Source organism: Chrysochloris asiatica, unplaced genomic scaffold (genome assembly GCF_000296735.1).
Source record: "Chrysochloris asiatica unplaced genomic scaffold, ChrAsi1.0 scaffold00056, whole genome shotgun sequence".
Lineage (NCBI taxonomy): Eukaryota > Metazoa > Chordata > Mammalia > Afrosoricida > Chrysochloridae > Chrysochloris > Chrysochloris asiatica.
This window is the reverse complement of record NW_006408574.1, coordinates 5,673,072-5,691,661: the sequence shown is the minus strand read 5'-3', so window position 1 is coordinate 5,691,661 and position 18,590 is coordinate 5,673,072. Positions and strand designations below refer to the sequence as shown.

Genomic DNA, 18,590 nt, shown 5'->3' with positions numbered 1-18,590 from the left:
TGACCCATGGGTTGGGTGAGAGAAAGGTCTAGACCTTTCTTGTAGACCTTTCTCTCCTACAGGTTCCCTGAGATGACCTCGAGCTCTGCTCACCTTTGTCTCCAGTAGAGCTCTACATGGGACATGGACACATCCTCGTCCATGGGACCCCAGGTCTAACCCCAGTGTGAGACTCCTTTAGGGAGATGGAGCACGTGACAACTGGTCCACTCCTCTACCTCGAGATGATTCCTGAAGAGGAAGAAGCCTCTCCAAGTCTTGTAATTCTCACACGTGTTTAATCTAAGTATAGGAACATGGTCTGCATGTGGGTCAGACACCTCATCAACCTCAAGTTGGACGGTGTAGAATATCCTGGACAGACACGAGCAGCTGGCTTTCCGTACCTGGTTCACAGTCGCTCCCACAGAGCCTTGGAGCACCATCTGAAGCATCTTGGCATCAGGGGGTTCCTGATTAATGGCGACCGCTAACTGTAAGGTCTTCTTCTTCATGTCTTCGATGGCAACTTCAATTGGTGTCAACACAAACTAAACATAAAACACAAATGCAGGGAAAGTCATGGTTCCGTCTCACGAGGCATCTGGAGCTACAACTCTGAAGCAGTGGCTAAGGAAACACTTGTAGAATTGTTTACAGTAGTTTGAAGTGTCTACATGGTGTGGGGGGAGGCCTAACATTTCTTAAGCAATGATTATGTTCCAACCGAGCCCAGGCAGCCTAGTGGATTACCAGCTGGGCTGCTAACCACACCGTCGGCAGTTCAAATCTATCAGCTCCATGGGAGCAAGATGATACTTTCTGCTCCCATGAAGATCTGTAGCCTTGGAAACCTACACAGTGTTGCTATGAGTTGAAACTGACTAGCTGGCACCCACCCACCCACCACCACTATGTTCCAAGGGCCCTGGTGGTTTAGTGGGTGTAAGTGTTGGGCTATTATGCATGGTTGGTAGTTTGAACTCACACCGTGCTCTGTGGGAGAAAGATGAGGCGCCTGTAAAGATAGACTCTCAGAAACCCTAAGGCGCGGTCCTAGTCTCCTCTAGGGTAGTCATGGGTTGAAATCAATGCAATGACTGTGGACTTGGGGTTTTTTGTTTTATTATTTTCCAAGAACTACACCAAAGTGATCCCTTGCTCCCTTAAACAACCTCTTGACTCTCTCCAGTTTACAGGTGAAGGGGAATCCATGAGGCTGTTAGTTTCAAGGACTCTGGGTTGGTTATGGTTGCTAACTCAGTGGTTCCATGGAAGAAAGACCTAGGAAACTGCTTTCATAAAGATTACAACTGAGAAAGCCCCATGGAGTAGCTCTACTCTGTAACACATAGGGGTGCCTCCATGAACCGGGGGCTAGCTAGATGGCAGCTCATGCCTTGTGAGTCCCCCAAATCGACACAGTTGATAGGAGGGAAGGCCAGAGTCTGATCACACTGGCGTCAAAACGTAGACCCTCGCTCTTTCTGCATTGGTGGCAGGTTTGCCTCTGGTTTCAACTTAGGAGCCGAGTGAGAGGCACAGCATTCAAGATTGTCTCCCCTATCGTGACAAAATCTAGAATCTCTGGGGCCTCCCCCAACCCAAGCCGAAGGGCAATTCCCAGTAAACAGAGTGCTTGGAAGGTTCAGTCTGCTAGTGTTTCAGATTTGCCCGCCTGGGGTGGGTCTTCCTCAGAGTTCTGGGAGAATGGCAGATAGCCAAGAAACGTTGAGAAGACACTTTATGGGACTATTAGGAACAAGTTCACTTGGCTAGGCCATGTGTCCCAGTGTTCTGGAAGGATCCTCCGTGTTGGGATTGGATGTGTTCATCATAGCTGTTGCAAATTCTCATCTCCCTGTGATCTGTGAAGCTGGACTGAGAACAGCTGACTTATTAAAGAGGTGCACATACGCTACAGGATTAGGATTTATCTTGAGTCAGAGAGCAAAGGGACCTACTACCACCAAGAAAGGAGCCGTGGTAGCACAGCGGGCTATGCATTAGGCTGCCAGCTGCAAGGTCAGCAGTTCGAATCCACCAGTTGTCCCACCGGAGAAAGATGAGGCTTTCTGCTCCTGTAAAGATTTACAGCCTTGAAAACCCTGACGGACTCGATGGCACATAACCCCCCCACCCCTCCCCACCAACACCAAGAAAGGAGAGTCAGGCGCTAAGAGCATCCTTGGACCCAGGGTCTCTGTGCTGAGCACTTCCTAGACCAGGAGATGGTGGATGACAAGGACGTTCCCCAGAACCAGCAGAGAACTTTCCCCTCGAGCTGACGTCTGGGACTGGGACTTCTAGTCTCCTAAAGTGTGAGAGGATCATTTCAGTTTCTTAAAGTCATCCCTGCGTGGGGTTTCTGTGACAACAGAAATGAAGAATGAAGGGGTCTCTCTGAGTGAGGCGTAGAATGTCTAAGTGTTCAAAGTCCAAAACAGTCCGAGCTACAGCAGATGTCCTCATGAGCACCCTTCTTATCTCTGCACTCCTATCGGTGGTAGCGGGGTTGCTAAGTACCACCAAGTCGGTTTTGACTCACAGTGACCCTGTATAGGGTTTCTGGGGAACGACTGTTGAGTCTGAACCACCGATCTTGTGATCGAGTGCTTATCCTACAGCACCACACCAGGACTCTAAAAATTGTGTTATCAGTAAGCAGCAACCTCAAATTGTGTACTTCAGTATTTAGCAAAATAGTATTTGTTACTTACCAATAATAAAAAAGAATGTTAAAATGATTTTTAAAGGCTATGCCAGTTTCAGTATATGTGGCAATGTTAATGGTTAATATAAGGCAAAAATGTTGCTAGACAAAAAATTTTATAGGTAACATTTAAAAAATATGGTTGAGATGTTACTATAGGCATAATTCTATTATTACCATACATTTTCCAAGTATTTCAAAGGAAGTACAATGAAATGGTCAAAAAGTCAAATTATCTGCTCATTTTCAGAGGTGCGTTATGTATACGGTTAAAAATGCGTATCTTGTTTTCTTCTTTTTTACTCTAAGAAATCTGAACTTCAGAAAGATGCCTCGATAAAGTGAAGAAAAAAAAGGCACCATAAACCCCGTATTCCTGCTGAGAAGCCCCCTCTGAGGCTGGCAGACGGATCCCCATAAAACTCATCAATTCCGCTCCTGCCCGATGCCACAGACATTCCCCAAGGCTTGTTGGTGTTTGTTCGCCAACCTGCTGATGCCAGTTTCTCTTGTTGTTTTAATCCCTAACCTAATTAAGCCATGTGTGAACGGATGGATTGTGGGTGTGGAACGAAAAAGAGCTGGTCCGTGAAGACAAGTGGAATGTTTGGGCAGGACGTTAGAAAAATTCCTGCGATGTGAGGTATACACAGATAGCTGGGCTGTAAAAGGCCAGGCGGTGGGGGCATCAGTCTCATCCGGGGAGATTTTGTTCTCAGACAGAAGCCCTCATCCTGCTGGACAGAAAACACAACTGGACCATCACAGACAGTGTACCGTGGTGTGGTTTCTACAAGACAGGCAAAGCTGAACTGAGAGCAAACCCAAACAAAACAGAAACACACTGTTGTCACATGGATGCTAACTCACAGTCACCTTATTGGACAAAGGAGAATCGGCCCATAGGGTCCCCTTGGCTGTCCTCTTTATGGGAGCAGACTGCCACAGCTTTCTCCCATGAGTGGTTGGTGGGTTCGAATGACTGGCCTTTTGGGTAGCAGTCAAGTGCTCACACAATAAATCACCAGTACTTCTTGGAACCGTGACCCGCGGGCCCATAGTCCCAGAGGAGGCTGGGGCCCTGTACAAACAAGGGACAAACCAACGCACATGCACGTTTTAGGTGAAAATTGGTGCTGTGAGTTAGGCTGCTAACTGCAAGGTCAGCAGTTCAAAAGCACCAGTTGCTTCATCCGAGAAAGATGAGGCTGTTGCTTCTGTCAAGATTGAGTCTTGGAAACTCTCCAAAGGGTCGTGATGAGTCAGACTCAACCCCATAGCACTGGGCTTGGGTGGTGCTAAGGTTAATGCGTTCAGCTGCTCACCCAAAGAAAGGTTGGCAGTTCAAATTCACCCAGAGATGCCTTTGAAGAGAGGCCTGATGATCGACTTCTGAAAATCAGTCACTGGAAACCCTCTAGGGCCCTGGCACACGGTGGCCACCGCGAGTCGGAGCCACTTGCAGACCACTGGTGACCTCGTGGGTGCTTTAATATCTAATAAAATGTTGGTGCCTATGTGGTCTGAGTTGATGCTGGGATTTGGGACACTTTCTCAATTAGTCCTGTGTCCATAGATGTCTGAGAGTCCCTTAAACCAAACCAAACCCAGTGCCATTGAGTTAATGCTGACTCTGGAAAGACAGAGATGAAGGTTCCAAGGCTGAAAATCTACAGGAGCAGACAGCCTCATTTTTGTCCGGCAGAGCTGCTGGTAGGTTCGAACTGCTGACCTGTCCAGTAGCAGCCTAGTGCTCAATCACAGTGCCACCAGTGCACCTCTGAGAGTTTTCTGCTGTAAAGCAACTGGGGTGCTTCCTGTCGATCCACAGATGAGGACCAGAAGATACAGGGCTGGTACAAGGCACCAGGCTGAAGCTGGGAGTATTGTCCACAAGGTAACTTTCAACAGCACACCACTACCCCACCCTCACCCCTACCCGGGGGACCACCTTCCTGCTGCTCTGGTCCCTAGTAACTAACAACACTCGAATCACCTGGACACTTGTAAATATACACACGACTTTCTAGGGAATGTTTAAAATGTTGTTAAGTGCTGTTGAGTTGATTCGGACTCATAGAATCCCTGTACAGGGTTTCTGAGGTTGTAAATCTTTGCAGGACCAGAAAGCCTTATGTTTCTTCCATGGAGCAGCTGATGGGCTTGAACTGCTAACCTTGTGGGCGGGCAAGTATGTAATTTTACATGAATGTATCATTGAACATAGGCCATAAAAAAACAAAAACAAAAAAAAACAGTTGTCAATTGGAACTGTGTCCCACAGAGTTTGTAATGGCTGAAAGGAGATTGCCAGGAATTTCTTCTGAGGTGCCTCTGTGGAATTCAAACTTTTAACCCTTTGGTTAGCAGCCGAGCAAGTTAGCTATTTGTACCACAAAGGGACTCCAATTATATAGACACATATCCTATGTACTAAAATGATGCATTTATATTAAGAAGTTATATCTAACATACAAAATATTTAGCATGTAAAATATTTAACAGGTAAACTGCACAGCACAACTGTGCTATAGAATACTCAGTTGTGCCTAAATGAGATTCCAGGCCCCCGAGTGACGCAAATAGTTTGCTCTTGGCTGCTGGCCGAAAGGCTGGCAGTTCAAAACCACCCCTGCAATGCTGCGCAATAAAGGCCTGGCTATCTTCTTCCATGATAAGGGGATAGAGACTGGCAGAACCCTGGGACTCTGATCTTTGTTCTCCCTTCAGGTCTGGAACTGAACTCAAATTTCAGCCAAGCACTAGTCAGGTCTACAGTAAGGACAGCTACAGATGTGAGGTACGCACACCACAAAATAGTCAACCTTTTGAGATCAAAAGGGCAGCATTTACCTAAGGGCAAAATCCGTAGGGCCGGGAGAGGAATGGAGTCAGGAACCACAGAGAGGGACTGGGATGAACCATGTCCCATGGAAGGGATTCAATCACTGAGATGGAACCAAGTATATGATTTGGGGCGTGTCAGACTGATGATCTGCTCTATAAACCTTCACCACTCAATTCACAAGAAAAAGTTTAAAAGAGAATTACAGCCTAAGAAAACCCCACAGGGCAGCTCTAGTCTGTCCCGTGGGGTCGCTGTGAGTTGGAGTCCCCTGGACAGAGGCCCTGGGGTTTGGTTACAAGTAGGACACCTGGCAGTTGGGGAGTGAGCTGGCGTGTGTGTCCCTGTGGTCTGCGTACCTCCTCCTTCTGGATGATGCGGATGCGGGTCTTGATGTAGGGGAAGGCGTGCGAGGTGGTCAGGACTGTGTTCCTTTGGTGCTGTTCCTGAAGTTCCCCCCGGGGACGCCCCTCCAGGGTGAAGGGCGTTGTGTACATGAACCTGCGCAGGTTGAAGTTCTTCTCAAAGTAGGTCATCCGGTCCTTCATCTCGTACTCATCAAAGTAGGGTTCCACAAAGGTGATCTGGATGTAGGCCTGAGGGAAAAGGGAGGGGAGCGGAGTCAGTTCTGGGGTCACCCCTCCCAGCCCTGCAGCCATGCCCCCGAGGCAGGAGAGAGGACTTGTGTGTGTGTGTGTGTGTGTGTGTGAAGTCAGGTAGAAGCAGTCCCTCCCACCAGAACCAACCCAACCTTTACTGTCACAGATTGCTAAGTGCATTTCTCCTTACTTTGTTTAAACTACGGAAGATACAAAGTCACAAAACCATTTGTCATTTCAGCAATCCTCACACGGGCTGAGAAAAATAAACCCCAAACTCACTGCTGTCCCATCAATTCCAACTCACAGCCACACTATATAGGGTTCCTGAGACCTCAGTGTTTTACAGGAGCAGACAGCTTCATCTTTCTCCCTCAGAGCACCTGGTGGGTTTGAACCGCTGACCTTGCAGTTAGAAGTCCGCTTAACTTGAAGTGCCACTAGGGCAGTTCAGTGATATTAATTGCATTTGTCATGTTGTTCAGCAATCACCCTTATTTGTTTCCCAATTTATACCAGCACCCGGAATAGAAGTCCAAGGAGCCCTCAGCTGTTTTCCTCCCCACAGAGAACCTGCCCACGGCTCTACAGGAGAAAGACATACAAGTCAGCTTCCGTAAGGACTTACAGCCTTGGAAACCTAGGGGGCAGCTCTAGTCTGTCTCATGAGGAATTTAAAAAAATTTTTAGCCGAAGTTCAGAGCTCTGTAAGCAATGGCTCTTCCCCCATATTTTATATATGAGGGCTCATACACTTTGCCCTTCTGTGTCTGACTGATTTCACTCCACATCCTGTTCTCAAGGCTGGTGTGTGCGGTGGTGTGCATCGCAACTCCTGAATGCCACTGTGTGTGAAACATGCGTGTTTATCCATTCATCTGCTATTGGCACTGGTGCCGCAGCGAACAAGAACTGAGACCCTGTTTTCTGCCCTCGTGGGTTACCACCTAGAAGTGGGATTGCTGGATCACAGGGTGGTTTCTATGTTCTGCTTGTTGAGAACGACTGAATTGTTGTCCAGAGCGGCTGTACCACCCCGCAGTTCTACCAGCAATGAACGAACATTCCAATTATCTCCACATCCTCACAACACCTGCTGTTACCTGCCCTTTTAATCATGCAAACTGCTTTTCAAGAGAGACAAACTCTTCTCTTCAGAATGGCAAAGGCTGTGTTACCTACTTATTAGGAGGGCTGGAAAAAACTGATACCACCAAGTGCCGCCCGGATCCCCGAGTGCCTGGGCCGAACATACGTCGGTGATGGTGGAAATGGTAGTTAAGTGTACATGAACCACACAACCCAGCAGCCCTGCTCCTACACACCTATTCAAAAGAAATGAAAATGTAGGTTTCCAAATATTGATAGCAATTTTAATTGTTGTTGTTAAATGCTGTGGAGTCAGTTCCAACGCAGAGCAACCCTGTATGGAGTTTCTGAAGCTTTAAATCTTCTTGGGAGCAGAAAGCCTCATCTTTCTCCCACAGAGTGGCTGGTGGGTTTGTACTGCAGTCCAGTGCTTATCATATAGAGAGAGCCACGGTGCTCCCAATTGTAGTCATAAATGACGTAAATATAAATAACGCCCCTTACCTGGGGGGTGAATAAACAAATGATGGAAGATTCTTGCAGAGGGCTATTACGTCAAATCAAACAAACAAATAAACCCACACCATTGAGTGAACTCAGACTCACAGTGACCCCACAGGACAGAGGAGAACTGCCCCATGGGGTCCTGAAGCTGTCATCTTTACAGGATCAGACTGCCACATCCGTCTCTCATGAAACAGCTGGTGGGCTCGAACCACCAACCTTTTGGTTAGTAGTCAAGCCCTTTACCCACGGTGCCACCAGGTCACTACTCAGCAATGAAAAAGAAGGAAGTCTTATAAGTGGGTGGACTTCAAACGCGTTCTGTTACGTGAAAGAAGCCAGTCTGAAAAGGCATTCTGGGAAAAGCAGGCCTGCAGATGGCATGCAGCTCAGCGGCTGTCGTGGGGTGAGGGGGAGGTCAAGGGGGGACTATAAGGGGTACAGGGGAGTATTTTGGATTGATGGGACAGCCCTCCATCTTGACTATGGTGGTTCCTTGTGTCAAAACCCCTAGAACTCAGAGCCAAAAGAATCAATCTGATCACATGTGAGGAAGGGTACACTAAATACCAAGGGGCTTTACAAAGTTTGTTGGAAAATTCCACTACCTTTAATTCCATTTTCCACAAACTTTTAAAAACATCTTTATAGAAGACAAAGAAGCCAGTTGTCTTTGAATCACCTGCTACTAATGGTGCCCCATGTGGGCCAAATGAGAACTGTGGTCCCTAGGGTTTTCAGGGGTGATATTTATTTTGGGAGTAGATCACCTGTCTTCTGAGGTGACTCTGGGTGAACTTGAACAACTTTTTGGTTAGCAGCCGAGAGCATTAACAATTTTCACCACCTGGGAACTCCAAAAATACAAGAAAAAAAAAATATATATATATGATAAAGAGCTCCCTTTATCCAAGATAGGAAAATTGGTCTCTATTCCTGGAGTCCTGGTGTGATGATGTAGGATAAGCACTGGACTGCAAAGCCAGTTTGAACTGCAAGGCTGGTGGTTTAAACCCACCAGCTGCTCCTTAGAAAACCTATACAGTGTCACTATGAGACAGAACTGACTCGATGGCACTAAACACACACACGCACACATTGCTGGAGCAAAGCAGACCATGATTTAAGTGTTGGGCTGCTCTGCAGGAGACAAGGCACCACCATCAGCTCCTGTGAAGATTTACGGTCTTGGAAAGTATATGGTGCTGTTCTACTCTGTCCTATAGGCTCACTAAGAGTCACAATGAACTGGACAGTGATGGGTTTGATTCCTGGAGCAGCAAAGGAAAGAGGAGAAGAAACCAGAATGGCTCCATGAGACCGGAAGGAACTGGATGGTGCCCAGCCACCATTACTGAGCATTCTGATTAAGGAATCCACAGAAGAATGCTGATTAAAAGGGGGAACTATATGGAACCTATTCTCAAATTCTTGCAGAATTCAGACACATATTCTAGCGAAGCTGGAGAAACCCCCGAATCAATCACTTTAAGAAAAATCTTTAAAGTGTGAACAGAAAAGATCTATAGAAGTCATCTCTAAACAACTCTTTGGCTAAGCTAGGAAAAAACATCTGCTGTGAACACTGAGCTCTTTGTAAGAATTATCTGTAAGGGTTGAACTGTCCACAGTCCCTGCCAGGCAGACATGAAAGGTTCAGGGGGAGGTGGTTCTAAGTCAGTGGGGGGAGAGGGGAGGGGAGAGAAACAGCGAGGATCAATGGGAAGATGCTGCATGCAGAAACTCCTTAGTGGGTATGTATGCTCTGGTGTGCCTAGTTCCACCAACTTTCAAATAAAAAAAGAGAGGGAACAGGAAAAAGATCTTTTTAAGACACAAAAAAGATAGCTCAGGCCATGTGCTCGAGGATTGCATGCACTGGGTGGGGGACAGGCAGGTCACTGGCCTCGGACCAGAAGCCAAGATTCAGGGTAGTGAAATCTGGTTGGAATGTGAGGTTTGGACGCTCATCTCAAGTTCTCAGCACTTACCCTGTGCATTTTACAAGAAGGGAAAAGACTCCCGTGGGCTGGTGAAGTGACAGCAGATCCACGGAGCTTGTGTGCTGACCACCCACCTTAACACACAGCCACGCCCACCTCCCACGGACCCTGGACTTGTCTGTCTGAAGCCTAATTCCGTTCTACAACAGTGACCCCATGAACTCTCGACCAGGAACTGCCTGGATGGAGAAAGTGCTCGGCCATAGGAAGAAAGCAAAACCTTCCATCCGGTCCAGTCCTGCCCCCTGACCTCATCCTCATGGCATCTCGGGATGAGTCTGCCAGAGGGTCATGGACCTCCATCCCCAACAATACCTCCGTCCCCTTAGTTATACCTTACACGGGCACTGTTTCTAAGAGGGAGACGCTCTTTAATGGGACACAGGCTGGGTCGGCAGGGATCACCCCGAAGCCCCCACCCTTTCTGTTCCATCCCCAACGATACAGTGACGGGTTTGGAGATGGCAGGCCCTGTGTTTGAGGACTGGCTCTGTTAGTTGTATGACCTGGCAAAGTCGCTTCCCCTTACAGAGCTCCTTTTCTGTAAACTGAGAGCAGCAAAAGCTACTTCAGAAGGGATGCCATAGGATGAAATGCAACGATGCGGACATAGGGTCTCATGCAGGACCAGTGAGTATGGCTTCTTTACAAGCCAACCAAACAGGAGTTAAGCCCGAGACAAGAATGTCTGGCTGCATGTAAGTGACTTGGCCAGCCCAGTGACACGAGGTCACTTTCTGTCCTTGGGAAAGAGTCAGGGTCTCTGAGTTGGATAGTCATTTTGTGCCCACTACCTCCATACCTTGTTTGGATCCAGCTTGGTTTTGTCTACAGGGGTCGAGTCTTTGATCACCTCCACAAATTCCGCACCGAAACATTGACCATAAAATCCCTGGGAAAGAGAAACCAGGCGTTTACAAAGGTCATTGTACTATGATGTACCTCTGGGTCTTCTGGAAAGAGACGTGCCCTGGTGGTGCTGTGGGATAAGCACTGGGCTGCTCACCACATGGTTGGTGGTTCAAATCTACCAGCCACTCCCAGGGACAGCAATGAGGCTGTCTGCTCCGATAAAGCTTACAGCCTCAGAAACCCCACGGAGCAGAGCTATGGTGTCCTGCAGGGTCGCAATGAGTTATAATTAACTCAACAAATGGCAGGGGGTTTGGTTTGGGTGGTCTCAGGAGGAGAGTCAGTTTGGACTGAGAATCAGGTAAGTCTGTTCCTTGATTATTGAAAGGCTCCTGAGATAATGAGTAAAGTTCAGCATTTCCTGAGACTGTAGAGGATTCTTGGTTGGCAGTTTTTTCTTTCAGGGTTTTGTATATGGTTCCCCATTGCTTTCTTGCCTGCATAGTTTCTGTGAGAGATCTGAGCTTAATCTGATTTGCTTGCCTGTGTATGTAGCACTTCTTTTTTCCCTTGCTGCTTTCAGGATTCTTTCCTTATCTTTGATTTTGGAGAGCTTGATTATGACATGTCTTGGTGATTTTCTTTTGGGATCTATCCTTCCTGGACCAGAGGCGCCTTGGAAGATAGGCCTGGCAACTGACTTCTGAAAAATCAACTACTGAGGACCCTGTGAAGCATAATTGTACTCAGAGTCACATGGGGCCGCTATAAGTTGAAATGGGCTTGACAGCAGCTTTTGTTGTTGTTTTTAGACTCAAAGAAGCCATGGCCCAGGGTGGGTGGGTGACTGGCCTATAGTTGTCCAGCTCATATGAAAGAGAGTTAGGGATTGGTCCAGCCTCCTGGTTGTCTGTCTAATACTGTTTCCTCTATTCAGGACGAACTGGTTGCTATCTAGTCAGCTCCAAGTCAAGGAGAGCCTGTATGTGTCAGAGTAGACCTGTGCTCTGTGACTTTTCAGTGGCTAATGTTTCAGAAGTAGATTGCCGGGCCTATCTTTAGGTGCCTCTGGGTAGATTTGAACCTCCAACCTTTTGGTTAACAGTCAAGTGTGTTGACTGTCTGCAACTCTCCCCACCCCCCTTTTCAGGGGCTCTTTTTTGAAAGGATGAAAGTCCCTTGTCATATCTGGCAGAGATGGAGAACATTGAGAACAATTAGACAATGAAGGTCTTTGAAGTTTTACAGCTGAGAAAGAGAAAAAATTTAAAGCAATAACAAGAGAGCATGGGCTATCAGCTCGGGGGACCCCAGTCACCCAGCCTGAGTGGCTTTACTTGGGGAGCACTCTGACTTTCTTCCTGAGTTCTTAGTACCTGGTCCTTTCAAATTCTGTCTTACTTTTTCTGACTCCTTCCCACGCTCTTCACCACCGCCCCTCCCCCTTTTCTCCCATGAACCTGCTCCTCTATTTGGGGACATTAGGGAGCGAGCCTCTTTGAATCAGCAGGAAGAGACAAAAGCCCACAGGACGTTAATACTGAATGGTTCTGGGTCAGAAGTGGGATTCACCCCACAGTGACAGCTGATCAGTAGCTGAAGCGTTTTCCAGCAGTAACTCCAACCAGATTCCTTCAAAATCAGGATGATAACCTGCAAAGGTTACTTGCAAAATGTGGGCAGGTTCTAAGAAAGCACAAGACATGGATGAAGGGTCTGAAAGATAAATATGCAAAGTGGAGATTAACCAGTATTGAAAAGCAGACATGGTGTCTTAGGGGACAGTGATTCCAGTCTTGCTTCATCATGTGACCTCAGTGAAAACCTTCGTATTGTAATCGAGGTGTAGGAAAAGCTGTTATATAGGTCAAAGATGAATCTAGACATTGCACGAGCCACCAGACCTTGTTTGTTGTGAAACATACACATAGGCTTCTCGAATGCTTACCTCTAATCGGTGAGAGATCTCCGGAAGCTTCGTTATCGCGGGCTCTTTGTATACAAATTCCTGCTCATCCAGATCCCCAAACTTCGATCCATAGAAACCAACTCGGAAGTATGTTCCAAACATCCTCTTATGTCCCTGAGTAACAAGATCAGAAAATCAAATCGCTCCTTAGCTACATTGTGTCTATTGTAGCAAAAGGCAGGAGAGTTTTCTTGTTGTGGGGCCAAGCATTTTATCCCTATGGTTACCATAAACAAAAACCCAGCCTTCAGAGATAATGCAATGCTTATGGGATCAACTTTGGAAATAAGGAGCGGAGAGAATTTTTTCCAGGAAAGATTTCTAGGACTTACGTTGGGGTGAGTTTAAAGTGACGTTCACATATCCTACTTTTAAAGTCTTTCCTCATACAATGAATGAATTCTGGTCTCCTGCCTACTGCAGCCTTTCTCGGCTTGCTAGGTGAGAGGTACTATAATGATGCTGTTTAAACTGGCCACGACTCCTGGATGCCTCACACACAATGAAACAAAGTTCTGCCTCGTCCTGTGCCAGCCCCACGATCAGCTGTGGATCACATATTATTATGGTCCATAGGGTTTTCATTGGCTAATTTTCAGACATAGATTTCCAGGCCTGTCTTCCTAGTCTTAGTCTGGAACCACCACTGAAACCTGGTCGTATCCTAGCAATACATGAGCCTCCACTGACAGACAGGTGATGAGTGTGAGGTGTGCTGGCTGGAATCAAGTCAGAGTCTCCCACATGAAAGGAAAGAGTATTCCCTCAGAACTACCACCACCCCCTTAAGCAACCAGGCACTCAAGGTGAATCGCTCGCTGGAGAGGAAGTGGGCTGGGGTGAGGACAGGCATCTTGGGGACAGGGTGGCCCGAAGCCAGGTCTCGGGAAGTGCTGGTGAGGGTCGGTAGCTACCTTGCTTATGATACTGTCGAAGGCCTTCTGCAGCTTGCTGTGAGTGGAGGTCAGCTTCCGGAAGTCTCGGCGTGCTTCCAGGATGGGAATGACCAGCTTGTACACTTCATTAACCGTCTCGTACAAACCCCCCTTGAATGAGGAAGAGGAAGAGCAACAGAATTCAATCCGGTGGAAACACAGGAACAACCCGAGTTCATCATCCATGTAGTGTAGTGGACACCGGATTTTATTATTAGGTCCCAACCTGAATGGCCCTATCTGAGGCTGCTAATAGGGAAAGGGTTCTCCCAGAAGAGAAACACGCGGGGGAGGAGACTGGCAGCAGGGACTAACTGTAATTCAGAAAGGCCATCTTTGTGCATGTTCATTTCACCAGGGAGCCACCTGTAGCCTAAACCCAAGAAAACTAACCCACTGCTGTCAGTTGCTTTCGACTCACACCAGTCCTAAAGGACAGAGTAGAACTGCCCTATAGGGTTTCCGAGGCTGTAAATCTGTATGGAAACAGATGGCCTCATCTCTCTACCAGGAAGCGGCTGGTGGGTTCCAACTCTGCCCATCTTGTGGTGAGTGGCCCAGCACTTAACCCACTGCATCACTAGGGCTCTTACTGGGTATCTAGGTGCTTAGGGATTCCAAGGAGCTCATTTCCTTGGATTTCAAGCAAAACAAAAGCATATTGGACTTTCTTTGAGTCCTAGAATGAAAGGCAAGAAGAAAGAAATAGAGAGAGAGAGAGAAGCAAAAACAATAAATAAAATACACACATGTTCTGGTGAGGAAACTTAGAAATGAACAGCAGAAAAGAGGCAGATATAAGAATGAACACAAACTTGGTTCAGCCCAAAACCGTCAAGTATGAAATACTGTTGTCAGGTCTTGTGAGTGGGTTCCGACTCACCGACCCCAAGTCACTGACAAGGACTGCCCCGTTGGGTCCCTAGGCTGCTACTTTATGGGAACAAAAGTCGAGGTTTTTGTTTTTTTTTTCTCCCACAGAATGGCTGCTTGGTTCAAACTGCCAGGCTTTCAGTGCGAAGCCAAGTGCTTAGCCATTGTACCACGGAGGTGCTGTATGACATGGTAACTTGGTTTAAAATGGAGGAGAGGGGAGGGTTACTAAAAGGGAAAAGGGTCCGTGACTTGGTCTCCTGCCGGAATCCCCGTGACTTCACCCTCTTTCTCTCATTGTCAGTGTGGATACCAGCACCAGTTATTGAGGTGGGAGGGCAGGGCGTCTCCAGTTATAATAATTCTGAGATAAGCAGCATTTACAGACGCCTCCCCCTCTGGCCCCAGGGGCTCCTCTCCAAATGTTTTCACTGTGAGAGGGGAAGGAGCCTCATCATTTATTGTGTAACCCTGGGCACATTCCTCCACCCTCATTAAGTGGAAATCACACTGGGAAACTGCTGCCCAGAACCCAGGAGCCAGTGGGGAAGACAAAAGGCTCTCCTTGTGGGCCTCCTGCGTGGTGCGGATGCAATCTGTGGACATCCAAGAACCCCAGTCAGGCTGTGCCCTGTGAGCCCGGCACTGCGGGTGTCATTGTGAGGTGCAGCTGATGTTCCAACCACAGAACCTGCGGTTCAGCTTGAACGTGTGAGGTCACATCCTGAGAGGATGAATTTTGCACGGCTATGGAGGTGAATTCCCCAAACCCCGTGGCTGTCCAGCGGCTGTCGAGTGGACTACCTCCTCCTAAGAAGCTGATAGGACAGAGCAGAATGGCTCCACAGGGTTTCTAAGGCTACCCCATCATTCTCCTTTGGAGATGCTGGTGGGTTCCTCCAACTGTTGAGTGCTTTAAACTCTGCGCCACAAGGGCTCCTTAGGGGATTGAATGATGTTCCCCCCAAATCTGCATTGGAACCCTAACTCCTGGGCCTGTCCACTGACCCTGCATGGAAGTATGGAGATTATAACCCAGCAGGGTGGGTCCTAAACCTAATCACTTCTGAGTTACACAGAGACACACAAGGGGAGACAGGCAGGGAGGAGTGCCCGTGGCTAAGAGCAGAGGCCTGGAACTGGGACTTTGAACTTCCAGAACTGGCGGATAATATGTGTGTGGTCTCTCAAGCCACCTACTTGGGGCAGTCCCCAGAGACCCCGATGGCGGGTACTGACCGTGCTGAAGAGCTCAGCTGCTTGTTCCAGGAGGCCCACCAGGCCGCTGTCTGTGAAGTACCGGCCTGAGCACACGCCATCCTCGTCCGGTGACAGTGTGTCGTCGGACACCGCGGATTCCTCCAGTACATTGGAGGAGATGTTCTGCAAGGATGAAGGGAGATGCAGGCTGATGAATGCCACCAATAGAACCTCAAAGGGAGGCGCGGGGATGCCCACAGTTAGCTAGGGCTGACCTTCCCTGGGAAGGACACTCTGGCTGCCACACATCTTTCAAACTCTACTTTTCGTTTCTAATACCTACACGTTTCCCTGTTGCTGCTGGCTGCTTAACATCGGGCAGCCCTGTGCACAAGAGGATTGGGCATTGTGTACCTTGGGCTTTACATGGGCTGACTTCATTTTTCAGAAGTGGATCACCACATCTTTCTTCTTAATTTGTCTTAGTTGGAAAGCTCAATGGAAACCTGTTCATCATTGCAGCAACACGTGAGCCTCCACTGACAGGCTACCCATAAGGTGCATCAGCTGGGAATCAAACCCGGGTCTTCTGCACGGAAGGCAAGATTCTTACCACTGAGGTACCACTGCTCCCACACCCTTTCCCTCGGTTCCTGGGGACCATTAGGACACTTTCTGCAACGTAGCACCAGCTGCCAGATGTTGGTTAAATTACCTGAAAGGACATACAGTTGGGGTCGTGGTTTTCAAAAGGCAAAGACCAATCCACAGTTAACTGTCTTGGCTCAGGGTTGTAGTTCTGAAGGAGGTTGCTACTGCTGACTTGCCTTTCAGAGGAACGGCCACAGAAGTCTACGAAAGCTATATTGAAGGAAGATGGTGTGTCGTCCACCGTGTTTTGTTCCTGTCCACACAATGCACCTTTACCTTAACCAGAGTTTACAGCCTCTAGCCGGGATTCTAACAGGGAACCAGGATTATGGGGTAGTTGTTGTTAAGTGACATCCAGTTGGTGCCAACTCACAGCAACCCTGTATAGGGTTTCCAAAGAGTGTCTGGAGGGTTCGAACCTCCAACCTAGAGGTTAGCAGTAGAGGCAAGTGAAATATGCATGGTGTGGAATTTAAGGGTGCACTGCCTCTCAGGGCAGCATGAATGACAATGCTATGCTTGCTCAATCCTGAGTGTCAGCACCTCCTTAAATATTGGCACCACCCTCTCTTGTCCTGGCCCTGGCCCTGGCCCTGGCCCTGACTCACATGGCCTTGACAGAGTGGGAGTCCCTTCCTCCCACCTGGCTCACAGGTGTGGAAGAAATGCAGGTAGATCACTGGAGGAACCGGAAGTCAGCTGTGAGGCTGAAAGTTCTGTGTCCATTTTGCTGGGCTCTGGTTCTCAGAGGTTTGACAGGTACTACATACGTATCTCTTACTCCATTGTGTAATCTCATGTGAGCAGCCAAATGGTTGGAAGGGGAGTTTCCTTGGGGCGTGGCCTGCACCCCTCCCCCCCACCCATGGAAACGAATATTCTGGCTAACTGTGCTCTTTTGCTCCTGTATCCGTCTCATCATTGCATGTTGGTTCCTGGGACATAAACCTGCAGAAGTCCCTGACCTGCCACCTGATCTAGAAATGGTGGATTTGCCAGCCCCATAATCTGTGAGCCAGTGAGGCCTCCATTTTACCACCGGATCTATGGATTAGGATTTGCCAGCCCCTACAACTGTGTGAGTCTCTCCTTGAAGGAAATCTCTCTCTTTATATATCCATATGTTGTTTGTTGTTAAGTGCCATTGAGTTGGCTCCGACTCATAGTGACCCTGTGCACAACAGAACACAACACCATCTACTCCTGCTCTATCCTCACAACTGTTGTTACGTTTGAGCCCATTGCTGCTGCCACTGTGCTGAGCCATGTCCCTAGGGTCTTCCTCTTTTTCGCTGACCCTCCACTTTACCAAGTATGCTGTCCTTCTCCAGGTACTGATCCCTTCTGATAATATGTCCAAAGTATGAGGGATGAGGTCTTGCCATCCTGGCTTCTAAGAAGTGTTCTGGCTGTACATGTTCCATGGTACTTTTAATATTCTTCTCCAACATCCTAATTCAAATGCATCAATTCATCTACAGTCGTCTTTATTCATTGTTTCAACTTTCACACGCATATAAGGCTACTGAGAATATCATGTCTTGGGTCAGGCCCACTTTGGTGCTCAAACTGACATCTTTGCTCTTCAACACTTTAAAGAGGTCTTGTGCAGCAGATTTGCCCAATGCAATATGTTGTTTGATTTCTTGACTGCTGTTTCCATGAGTGTTGACAGTTGATGAGAGCAAAATGACGTCTTTGACAACTTCAATCTTCTCCATTCATCATGATGTTATTTATTAGTCCAGTGGTGAGGATTTTTGTTTTCTTTACATTGAGGTACAACTCATATTGAAGGCTATGATCTTTGATTTTCATTGGTATCTATCTATCTATCTATCTATCTACCTACTTACCTATTTATATCTATCTATACATCCATCTGTGTATCTGGAGATCCAAAAGTTGAGGTTCCCTCAGCAGCCGAAACAAGGCACTTAGATTAACTGTTGGTCATATTTGCCTTTTGAAAACTACAATGTCAACTGGTTTCATGTATCTCATTGAGAGAGAGAGAAAGTGCTGGTGACTCTGTAGAACAAGCACTAGACTGCTAACCACAAGGTCAGCAGTTCAAACTCATCCATCCATCACGCCTCAGGGGAAAGATGACTCTTCTCCCACCAAGGTTTACAGCCTTGGAAACCCTATACAGGATCACTAGAGTTGGAACAGACTTGACGACACATAGCAACAATAATATAGAAGTATGTATATAGTGATGGTGCTGGTATATCATCAAGCTGGTGCCAACTCCTAGCGACCCTGTATAGGGTTTCTGAGGCTGTAAATCTTTACAGGAGCAGAAAGCCTCATCTTTTTCACACAGAGCAGTTGGTAGATTCGAACCACTGCCTTTGAGGTTAACATGCCAACTC

General features: G+C 47.6%; 1 protein-coding gene across 2 annotated transcripts in view; it reads right to left on the bottom strand.

Moving 5' to 3' along the window:
• The window catches only part of DOCK8 (dedicator of cytokinesis 8), a 170,155-nt gene that overhangs the window by 8,422 nt on the left and 143,143 nt on the right, over positions 1–18,590 (bottom strand). For both annotated transcript variants that reach the window (XM_006863731.1, XM_006863730.1), the window contains 6 exons: positions 15,601–15,744; positions 13,468–13,599; positions 12,533–12,667; positions 10,535–10,624; positions 5,897–6,133; positions 387–530 (listed from right to left, as the gene is read on the bottom strand). In XM_006863731.1, the coding sequence (XP_006863793.1) occupies positions 387–530; positions 5,897–6,133; positions 10,535–10,624; positions 12,533–12,667; positions 13,468–13,599; positions 15,601–15,744 (882 nt within the window). The remainder of the gene's footprint in view (positions 1–386; positions 531–5,896; positions 6,134–10,534; positions 10,625–12,532; positions 12,668–13,467; positions 13,600–15,600; positions 15,745–18,590) is intronic.